The 12,053-nt window shown below is 47.3% G+C and overlaps 1 protein-coding gene across 1 annotated transcript; it reads left to right on the top strand.

The window, feature by feature from the left end:
* Window positions 1-964: 964 nt before the first annotated feature.
* On the top strand, window positions 965-5,919 carry LOC123397557 (cation/calcium exchanger 5). Its single transcript, XM_045092090.1, has 2 exons — window positions 965-1,914; window positions 4,928-5,919. The coding sequence occupies exons 1-2, from the start codon at window positions 982-984 to the stop codon at window positions 5,690-5,692; spliced, it is 1,698 nt and encodes a 565-aa protein (XP_044948025.1). The 5' UTR covers window positions 965-981; the 3' UTR covers window positions 5,693-5,919.
* The last annotated feature ends 6,134 nt before the right edge of the window (window positions 5,920-12,053 follow it).

Genomic DNA, 12,053 nt, shown 5'->3' with positions numbered 1-12,053 from the left:
CACCTCGCCAATGACGCCTTGCCTCCTAGCCTTCTTGCGCGGAGCCGCGTCCCCAGCGATGGTGACAGAAGAGCATCTCATTGACACCCTAGGCTTGAGACAATCGTTGAGCCGTGCAACAGATCAATAAATGAAGGAGGCGGGGAGGTCGTATCTGAGCGTGGAGGAGGCTGGGGTGGCCGGGGTCACCGGCAACGGCCCGACGCCATGCTGCCGAGTTAGAGCCCCGGCGAGGCCATGCCGGCCGCCAGGTGTGCGGGCGGTCGAGCGGCCGCGGCGACGGGGACGGCGGGCGGGGCTGCGCGGGGTGGACGCGGGCGTCGTGCTACCAGAGCGCCGGCTCGGAGGCGGAGCGCATGAGAGCCCCCTTCCCCTCCTGGGCCCGCTTTCCGCGTCCGCGACACTTGCCGCAGCTGCACCGGCAGCCGGAGCCTCTGTCCGGCGCTGCCCCCGCCCCGGCGTGACGGCGGGGAGGGCCCGTCGACGACGCGCGGGCGACTCTTCCTCCTCCCCTGCTGCGTCTTCTCTCTTCTCTGGCTAGCCAGAAGATGCTTTCCCCTTCCACCTTCTTTGTCACTCGATAAGATCACAGAGAGGACAGGGCCGAGCACCAACATGGGGCCAATGAGGGGGGCGGCCAGCGGCGTGGGCTGGTGGTGGCCCGGCAGTGGGGCACCGACGGGGCGGCGCGACCTCAGCCCCGATCCGATCTGGATCGAGAGGGGAGGGGGGAGGGAGCGGTTGGTGGCTGAGGGGGCGCGAGTGGGAGGCTCGGTGACGGGTTTTTTTTTTGTTCGGGGACGAGGTGGGATCGCTGGGAGGTCGAACCATCGGTAGGTTGAACCATCACGATGTTCGATTCCCCTTTAATAGTAGAGATATGGTACGCCATTGGCGTACTCTCGAAAAAAAAAACATACAACGGCCCACCTCGCGTTTTAACCCAAAATTTGGGCCGGTCCGCTCGTCCACGCGTGTTGCATGTCCATCTTCTCCGTAGAACGGGACCCACCACCAGTAAGTTCGGCATCGGCCACTCCGCCTGCCTGGTGGTGGGCTTCGCCCAACGCGTTGGGCGTCGGCGTCCGTGCCGATCCCACTCACTGTCGGCCATCTCCACCGAAATCCCCCACCTCCCCTCCTCGCGCCCGCCATTACTTCACCGCCGTCGCCGCGCGGGTGCATCGGCAGCTAGCGCATGGCATGGCCTCCCTCCCACACACCGCCGCCGCCTGCGCCTCCGTCAGAGCCGACCCCGCGCCGGGTCTCCTCAACTACGCGGCCGTCCACTCCTGCCTCCTTCGCGCCGACCGCCGCCTCTCCCTCCCCATCCTCGCGCTCCTCCTCCTCCTCCACTTCCGGTTTCTCGCCGTGGCCGCGGGGACCCACTTCTCCCCGGCAGTATCCCGCCTCGCGTCCCGCCTCCGTCTCTCCCCGTCCATGGCCGCCGTTACGCTCCTCGCGCTCGGAAATGGCGCCCCCGATGCGTTCGCTTCCGCCGCCGCGCTACGCGGCGAGGGCGGGCTGCCCCGGGCCGGGCTGGCCGCCATCCTCTCCGCGGGTGCCTTCGTTTCCGCGTTCGTCGTTGGCGCCGTCTCCCTTATCGCCGCGCCCTTCGCTGTCCCGCCGGCTTCATTCACGCGCGACGTCTTCTTATACCTCCTCGCCGCGTCGGCGCTTTTCTACATCTACCTCAGCGCCGAGATATTCCTGTGGCAGGCCGTCGGACTCGTCCTCTTCTATGTCTTCTTCGTCGGCTTAGTGTTTTATATGGATTTGGGTTCGGTGGGAAAGGCAATCAGCTCTATCGAGCTGGAGATGGCGAATGGCATGGACCGCGCGGCGATGGACTTGCCAGTCTCAGTGGAGCATCGGAAGCAACGCAAAGCTAGTTTGTGGACGGTGCTCACCAAGGTATGAACGAAGCAATATTTTATTGCTCTATTGAATATGTCTTGAAATCTGAGTAGATTGAGACATCATTTCAGTAATTCTAGGCAATGTGTCTTTTTGGTAGCTGTGTCTTCGACAAGAAAATACTCATTTAAACTGTTGAATACTTGTTTTGTTTATTTGCAACTGTTGTTAGTGGGGTGGGTTGACTTTATCCTTTTGGTGGATTACCTTAATAAGCGTTTTCTCTGAACTGAGATTCTCGAGAAGAAAGATATTAAGCACTTGGAAAGGTATTTAATCTGCTAGTTGTCCAGAAAAGTTTTCATATTATAGCATGTAGACATGTAGTTCACTTGTAGTTTAAGATGTTGCATTCTATTTGATTTTTGTCATATTGATAGGGGCAGCAAGTCTAGCACATAGTGCCTTTTATGAAAGGTTGCTGAAATGATAAAAATAAGGAAGCTCATCACTTGCTCATTTTCTTCACTCTTTCCTGCAGTGGCTTAGTTGATTCACTTGTGTATTTTGGAATGTTGCATTCTACTTATTTTTTAATATATAAAGGCAGTAAATCTAGCATATCCAGTCCCTTACATTTGCAAAGTTGGTGAAGTTACCAAAGTAAGGATGATCATCACACACCCACTTTCTTTCACTCTTTCCTGTAGCTGCTTAGTTGATCTACTGCTAAGTTCAAAACATTGCGTTCATTACATAAAGAACATTATCCTAAAACTGTATGAATCCAAGCATATTACCTAGCCACAGACCTGCGGCACGACCAAAGTTAACTTTGCATATTTTGGCTGCAGCTGCAGTTGACGAACTATTCAAACAATCCGTCCTGTTTGGACATTTCTGGTTCATATATATATATATATATATATATATATATATATATATATATATATATAGTTGTGACGGATAGCTGTTGCATGGGAAGATTAGGGTTTTGTTTGGAGCGTAAGCTGGGCACTGTTTTTAAAGTCTTTTCTGTATCTTTTCGTTTGAGAAGACTAGCTTTTATTTATTTCAATGAAATCATAAACAAAGTGAACAAACAGTAAAAGTTAAATCATACTGGTGAATTATAATCTTCAGTTTTCCACTGCAATGAGAGATAACTGAATTTATTCTATGACCATTGCCTGGGGTTTTCTTAGCCTAGGTAGCAAAGACTCTTTAACTCTTACCGATCAGTTTGCAACTTAAGATAGCTTTAGCAAGGCTAAATTGTCCTCAACTGGACAAAGGATCTGCTTGCATACAGCATGAACTAATTGATGGTGAACATAGGCCATGATGATCGATTAACATCTAAAGAAGATGACAACGAAATCACTAAGTCTAAAATTAATATCGATGGAGAACACTCAGATAGGTGGCAACCACTGCGCTATTCAGTAATACGAGTTTCAGAAGCTATTTGCGGCCTATGCTAGAATATATACCTGTATATCTTCATGTAATACCACACTGACACTGGCTTTGATGTGCTTGGTCAGCTGCTAGCAGAAGAACTTGTTTCTTCTTCTGTGTTAAGTAAGTTAAAGTTAGAACACCATATAACCGAAGAGTACATTTTTGCAGTGAAACCTGCTATATACTCCCTCCTTAAACTAATATAAGAGCATTTAGATCACTACTTTAGTGATCAAAACGCTCTTATATTAGTTTACCTAGGAAGTACATAGGAAAGATGACAAAGTGATCAAATATGAGGTGAAAAACTAGTGACGCCTGAATGGTTTGACAAAGCTATCAAGTCCTTCTCATACAGGCATCACATCCCCGTTAATAATTAAGAACATGCGGTTGATGCCATTTTCACATGGAGTAATGGCTAAAGGTTGCGTGCCTGTTGCAGCTTTGCTATAATCCAGCTGCACATGTATACTCAACTATTTAGTAACACTATCACTGCTACAAGTTTGAGTGTATGCTTCCATTTCCTCATTCTTAACATTTGACGCCACACACAGTTTGTATCAGTTTGCAACCATGTACATATTTCAATATCTTAAACATTCTATATGCTTAATTGTGGAACTATTTCAGTTCAAACTACCGCAAGGTGCAATGCACTTCCATACTTTGCCATGCAATGACATAAATGCAATATAACTCGATATTTCTTTGTACTGATGTTGTAAAACTCTAGCTAAGTTGACTTAATCTTTAGATGTGAAAAATCATAATATGGCCTAGCACGAGATTAGGAGCAATACTCCACAATTATATTGATGGATACTCAGATCTGAACCGAGAGAAAAATAGATAGCAAGATTGTGATGAATTGTGGCTTTATATGTACCCATTCTGCAAGGTGACACTATTATCTATATCCTTGCCGCGTCTAGGAGGATGTTCTTAAGCTTTACCATGCCATGGGAAACATAGAAAACATATTATAGTTTGTGTTATCGTTCCCTGTAAATCAGATACTAGAGCAGAATAACAAAATTCGATATCATTCATCCATTCTAAATGAGATAGTAACTGAGCGAACTCATGTCTTGTTGGTGATCAATAAGTGTGAGTAATCACGAAAGCTATGGCAAGTCTTCTCATTTGAAGGGGAGTCTTGGTGCAGTGGTAAAGCTGCTGCCTTGTGACCATGAGGTCATGGGTTCAAGTCCTGGAAACAGCCTCTTACAGAAATGTAGGGAAAGGCTGCGTACAATAGATCCAAAGTGATCGGACCCTTCCCCGGACCCTGCGCAAGCGGGAGCTACATGCATCGGGCTGCCCTTTTTACTGTCAGGCATCAGCTATGTTTAATTCTCATAAGAACATGTTTATTGCTTTAGTGAAGATATTTTGCCGTTTGATCATCTGCAGGCTTTCTATGTACAATAGAGCTAATGATTGTACTTGTAACAAGAAATCGATATCTTGTTGTTGCATCTTTGAAGTACTCATTGTAACGACACTCGGTGTCTGGTTTACCTCGAGATTTGAATGGAAGCATAACTTCCTCTCTTAACCTTGGATTTTCATGATACTGATGGCTATCTACCTCTGGCAGGTAACAAGAGTTTGGGATTGGCCTGTGACATTTCTTTTGAAGCTCACGATACCGTCAACGCTTCCTTCTGAATGGAACAAATTTTATGTCTGTGCGAACATCTGTCTATGCCCTCTCATACTGCTATATTCTTTTAGCTCATTCATTCCATTGGATAGCCGAATAGTATTTCTTCTCCCTCAAATCCGCTTCCCCCTCTGGTCTGTTGTGCTTCTGGTTAGCTTTTGTTTGGCTCTATCCCACTTCCGTTTTGAGAAAGAATCACCAGAAACAGAAAGCATTGCAAGTACCCTCATATCGTTTGTAATGAGCGTCTTCTGGATCTCAACCATGGCCGGAGAGCTCCTGAACTGCCTGGCAGCAATTGGAGTTATTATGGATCTCCCTCCAGCTATACTTGGCATGACAGTCTTGGCATGGGGGAATTCTGTTGGTGATCTTGTTGCTGATGTGGCATTGGCCAAGAACGGCCAACCTACAATCGCCATTGCTGGCTGTTTTGCTGGCCCAATGTTCAACATGCTTGTTGGTTTAGGAACTGCCCTAGTGATGCAAACAGCAGGAGTTTATCCTAAAGCCTTTGTACTTGAATTCCATGTTGGTATTGTTGTTGCATTTGTGTTTCTTCTTCTGAGCTTGATGGCAACCCTGTTGGTGGTAACCTGGGCCCGATTTCGGGTACCCAGATTCTGGGGCTACTGCCTAATGGGGCTCTACATATTGTTTACCGTAGTGAGTATCGCCATCGCGAGCTCTTCTGGATGATATATTTTCTATGTAAATTGTAGCTCATAGATTGTGTACAATGTAATTGTTTGACATTTCTGTTTTTTTCTTTAGACCAGACATTTCTGGTTGCTCCAAAGCAATTGCATCGAAAGAAGGAAGGCCTTCTTGACTTATTCTAACTGTCATGTTATATGTAAGGGAAAAATTGTTCATCAAGTGCCAGGCCATGTAGCATTTACATCAATGAAAGCTCTCATTCCATATTTTGTGAGTTGTAGAGAACCCAGTACTCTGACATCATCTGTCTAGTTCTTCCACTTGGATGAGTTGTTATGACTAGGCAATCTCATCAAACACGGGACAGTTTAGTTTTCTCCACTCCCCATGTACAAGACACAGGTAAAACAGTTACAACCTCCTGTTTCTTTACTGAAATCGTAGGAAACCTTGCTATCTTCACCTGTGACCTGGATCGATCCTGAATGGCAACCCACAGCTCTAGTCCAGTAGTCCTTGTCTCAAATATGTCACCATTATTCCTTGTAATATGCCTGTTCTACTTTGAAAAAAATCTAGAGCATGGATAGTTTGGCTTCCTCCAATTTGTAATTGTGGACATGTTTTGATAGATTGTGGACATGTTTTGTTGAGCTATCGATCATTTCCGACCTTCTCTCCTTTTTACTACTCATCATTATTTTTGAAAGTTAGCAAGAAGGCTGCTAATATTTCATGCAGAAGAATAGATGGCTGCTTGGTTTATCAAGAAAAACTGTTGAAAACCTATATAAAAAGTGCACCACACCTGGCAAAATTAGGACTAAAGCACAACAAGACATACAAGAACTCCCAAATGCCGATCAACATGACACAAACAGAAAAGTAATCTGTTGACAAAAGCAGCATCATCGGTCATCATCGCCACTAGAGAGAGAAGACATCCGACAATGGAAGAGTGAAAATGTGTCACTCCGATCCCGAGAGGGTGGCCAACATGACTCGTCTAATGATGCATGCATGTCAGGTGTGCTCCAACAACCCAACACCATCGATCAGCTTTGGACGCGTCACCTCCACCGCAAACACCACCCACACCTTCACCTCGTAAACGATGTCCAGGGTGCTCCCACCAAGTGGCTAAAACTCAAAAATAAAATAAAATAAAGCTTCCATCAAAGAAACTACGCCAAGGGTGTCGCCCATCATCGATCCAACAAGGCGGGTCTTGATTTTCACCCGAAGAGTAGAGGTCGGGGACGGGAGAGGTGCCAAATCTGCTTGGTGATGCCTCCAACAAGAAAACAACACATGTAGTTACGATCATCACCGGCTCACAAGTAGGAATTTTGCCCAGAGATGCAACACACCTACGTCGGGACAATGCCCCGAACACACCACTGCCAGCAAATCTAGAGCCCAGAGATCCTCACATCTTAGTTGAAGCACATTCGACAACAACACTGACCCCCCGAATCGGTAGAGGACTAGCGGTTGTCGCGACACTGCTCATCATTTTAGTAGGATAAGTTGCAATACTTCCAAGTTAGACTTGTTCTCATGTTAAAATAAAAAAGATTAGGACATGTCCAACGCGACCCCTCAGACCACCTGCATCCGTCTGGACCGAACAGTCCGATGTGATTTGACATCCGACATGATACACGATCGATCCATGGATCGATCGAGACGTCCTTTTCCCCACAATTTGAGGAGGCTTTGCGGGCGTTCGAACCGCTACCATGGACACCCTGGGCCCACGCGAAAACCTCTTCCGCAACGCGCCCTCTCCCACACGAAGTTCTTGCCACACATTCATGCTACTCAACGTGGCTCCAAAGCGCCACCGCCGCATTCATGCCTGCTGAGAGTGCACGCGACCTCCTGTTGGTGCCGATATTAAAGCGGTGCGCCAGCCAGGAGCACCACCCGCATCATGCGCTGGTCTCCATGCATGCTCAATGCCGGAGCAGCGTGCCTAAACGGGTCAATCATCTACTGCATTCAAACGGGCAACCCATTCGTCCACCTCCCTGTTAGAGCATATATCTCCATATGTGGTTTTGGTAATTGATGACAATTCCTATGGACTAATGGTTGCCTTAAGTTATATTTATAGGATTTGTCCATAGGCACTTCTTGAAGTCCATCTGTTGGGTTCAAGGAGTTTATATGATGACCAAGGTGGTATTCAAGGTATTATCCAAAGAATGGTCATAGAGACACAAGGTTGATCAAGATCGTCAGACCAAGAGTAAATCAAGATGATCAACACACAAAGCATACAAGATGCACCGAGAGGGATCAAGTGATCCCATGGTATGGTAAGAAGTGTCCAGTACGTATTTGTGTACTAACCAATGGTCTTTGTGAGAGTTCTATGTGGGGGTTAGGTGTGTTTCCATGGGCTTGCGTCTAGAGGAAGATCTCATACAACCCATGAAGGATGACGTCAAGTGGTGATCGTCATCAAGATAGCGGTGTGCAAGTTCAAGAGGATCAACACGAATATATCGTGCTTGAAGCTTGTCGTCCATTGTGGTGGCAATGGACTTGTGAAGATATGCTAAAGAGTGGCTCACCCATAGTAAGTATGGGGGAGCAATCAACTAGTCTTCATCAAGCCAACGCAATCAAGAAAGGTGGTCCATCTTGAGGAAGCCAAGATCATCATCATCTAGCTCAAGAGGACGAGGTGCAAGGTATAGGTTTGCCCTTGATAGGTTTTCTGTTTAGGATAGATTGATGTACTATCAAGGGGGGCTCTCCAGTGAGTAGCTTGATCGTATCGTTCGTTGAGAGCTCAAACCATTTGCATCCTTGCATCATACTTCTTGGTTCTTGTTTGGTGTTTCTCTTTGTGAGTTTTAGAGCTTATGGTCATCTTCGTGACAAGCTCGAGTTCATCGAAAACGGAGTCCATATGCATCTACTATGATGTTTTCGATGTTGGAGTTTTTGTCGGTTCTTCATTCATAGAGGACTCACATCTCTATTCATTGGCATTTTCATATCTGCATGGTCTTAAGATTTCCACTCGCTGTTTGGATAGCTCTTGTCGTCCTCAATCCAACAAGCTTGGGTTTGCTCGATTCGGAGCTCGTATGCGAAAGTTATGGTTGTTTCAGTGGCGAGCGGTAGTACCGCTGGACCTAGCGGTAGTACCGCTAGAGTTGGCGGTAGTACCGCTGTCCCAGCGGTAGTACCGCCCCTGGCCAGCGGTAGCACCGCTCCAAGATTTTAGTACCGTCATCTTTGCGGTTGTACTGCGTCGGACATTTTTGCGAAGACTTTCTTGGCGGTGGTTGGCCCGGTAGTATCTTTGCGCTACCATGGGCTCAGCGGTAGTACCGCTGCAGCCAGCGGTAGTACCGCTGGGCTCGGGTTGTAAGTGGGGGTAACGGTCTGATTCCTTCCCCCACTATATAAAGGGGGTCTTCTTCCCCCTTGGTCTTATCCATCCGTTGAGCTCTTGTTCTACCTCCATTGTTGACATTCTTAGAGCTTGCTTACTCTCAATCCCTCCAATGATTCTTGCTTGTTCTTGAGGGAAAAGAGAGAGGAGATCTAGATCCACATCTCCACCAATCACTTTCTCCTCTATGTGAGGGGAACCCCTTGGATCTAGATCTTGGAGTTCTTTGTGAGCTCCTTGTTCTTCCTTTCATATTTCTCCATAGCTTTCGTTGTTGTGGAGGGATTTGAGTGTGAGGGACTTGACCACTTCGTGTGTTCTTGCCATTGCATTGGTTGCATCGGTTTGAGTTCTCCACGGTGATACGTGGAAGTGAAGTTTGAGAAGCTTATTACCTTTGGTACTTAGTATCCTAGATATTGTTCTCCGTGGATGCTTTGGCGTCCTAGAAGCTTGGTGGTGTCTCGGAGCTCAATCATTGTGGTGTGAAGCTCCGGGCAAGCGCCAGGGTCTCCAATTAGGTTGTGGAGATTGCCCCGAGCAATTTGTACGGGTACCGGTAACCGCCCCCAAGGGTTGCCACGTGTACGGGTTCGGTGACCGCCCCAAGGTTTGCCATTTGTATGGGTTCGGTGACCGCCCTCAAGGGTCCCTTAGTGGAATCATGGCATCTTGCATTGTGCGAGGGCGTGAGGAGATTACGGTGGCCTTAGTGGCATCTTGGGGAGCATTGTGCCTCCACACCGCTCCAACGGAGATTAGCATCCGCAAGGGTGTGAACTTCGGGATACATCATCGTCTCCGCGTGCCTCGGTTATCTCTTACCCGAACCCTTTACTTATGCACTTTACTTTGTGATAGCCATATTGTCTCGTGTCATATATCTTGCTATCACTTAGTTGTTTATCTTGCTTAGCATAAGTTGTTGGTGCACATAGGTGAGCCTAGTTGTTTGAGGTTTTGTGCTTGACATATTAAACGTTAGTTTTATTCCGCATTTGTTCAATCCTAAACCTTAATTATTTTAAAGCGCCTATTCACCCCCCTCTAGGCGACATCCACGTCCTTTCACTCCCGACATTAAACAGGCGCACTGATCGAGAAACCAACTTTCACGCCCGCATTGACACAACCCGTCGCTTGTCCTAGACGATATTCACTATTTAATCGAGGTCACACCTGGCATGATTCACAACACTCCACGTTCGCTTCCCATCCTCCTTCGTGCACCACCTCTGCCATGACCGTGAGCTCTAGCGATTGTGGGAGAGCCTATCGACCGATCAGAAGCACGAGTTGGTCGCCCTCGCTGTTGGCTGGCAGGGCCACCGCATGCTGCAGATAGAGGTCCGCATGCCGACGAGCTCATAGAAGGTCTTCGACGATGACCCGACGATGGAGGAGGCTTTCGATGACGAGCATGTGCTCCTGCCCGCGTCGTTCCATGTCGACTTGACCATGGAGCATGCGCATCATGACACTGTCATGACAGAGGAGCAGCCGATGCCTCAACCGGTGTTTGTGTTCCAACAGGCGCATGAGGAGCAGCGCTACAACCTCGGCCTCCTCGCACATCGTCGGTTGGGCAGGTCTACGATGAGTTCGTGAGCGAGGAGGTCATGGCGGCCATGGTGGCTGAGAATCCGAACTTCGTCGAGGAGCACCAGGCGCTCTACGAGGACTCATGGAACGCTCGCGCGGTGGCATTGGACGTGCAGGCGGCCATGAATGCGCCGCCGCCAGCTGCACGTTGTTCACACTGGCAACTGGTCCCCATTGACGCCGCTTCAACCATGAGTTAACTTGTGCATTTCCATCATCGACCTCACCTCCACCGGCGATGACTCCAACGAGGAAGAGTAGGGCATGGAAGACGTCGCTGCCTCGTGTTCCATGTGGGCAAGTCCGTGTCCTATGTCCAACTCTTCCCCGCCGGCAATGATACCTTCAATTCCCTTGATTCACAACGGCCGGACATGGACATGAAGGGGAACCACAAGGACTTGGAGGCAGGATGCTTTGTGGGGCTCACAGCTGCCGATGAAGATTTAGACTAGGTTAACATCAGGACGATTTTGTTTAGTTAAAATATGTCTAAAATATAATGAATTTGGCCCAGTTTAAATGATAATCACCTGATTTGCATGAAATTAATCCAGTTTGTTACATTTATTTTTGGAGTGTATGCGAGTATAATTGGATGGTCAATTCTCGCATTACTATCCATGGACCGGTCCGAATGAGTTCGCGGCCAAATACTCTGTCTTCTTGGGGGCGGACGTTGGAGATGCGACTTGTTCTTCTCCAAGCATCTCATAGTATGCTTGCACCAAAGCAAAGAGACATCCGAGTATGGGATTAGAGAAGAGTTTAATGGAGATACAATGGACGCGGCTAATCTAATCTCGAGCTAAAATGAGCTTGCAAGAACAATAAAATCATAAAAAAATTGTTTTTTTGTGAAGTATTGACAAAATTTTCAAGTGCTTGTAAAATTTCATCATGAAAACACATTTATGAAGTGCTGATTTTTTTCTACAACTTCCACGAATATCATCTTAAAGTGAAAATTTGCATACTCTTAAAACATTTGTTAAAGTTTATCACAAAAAATCCAGGTTTTAAAAAAAAAATACTGTTCACTCAAGCTCATTTGAGCTCGGGATTAGAACGATACTTTTGGGATACAATTGCATTCTTCAAGCTAAACTCTTGAGTGAATCGGTTGTCGCATGAAACTCAACATGGTTTCAGAAGTACGAGTGGCATTTATCTGTGCCCTGACTCTGTGAATTGATTGGAAGTAGCCTCCAGTTTTAATGGACCATTGGACCTCCAAGGAGAAATGCTCTGCCGAAACCGTCTAACTCTCGGAACCATCAAATAGTACTAGTACCTAGGAATAATCATGGACCATGATTATTTACGACCTGAGATGGAAACAATGGGCACATACAAACGATGCCATCCATGCATAGTTCCTGC

This window comes from Hordeum vulgare, chromosome 5H (genome assembly GCF_904849725.1).
Source record: "Hordeum vulgare subsp. vulgare chromosome 5H, MorexV3_pseudomolecules_assembly, whole genome shotgun sequence".
NCBI classification, from domain to species: Eukaryota; Viridiplantae; Streptophyta; class Magnoliopsida; order Poales; family Poaceae; genus Hordeum; species Hordeum vulgare.
The sequence above is the reverse complement of the archived record's forward strand: the minus strand, read 5'-3'. Positions and strand labels throughout refer to the sequence as shown.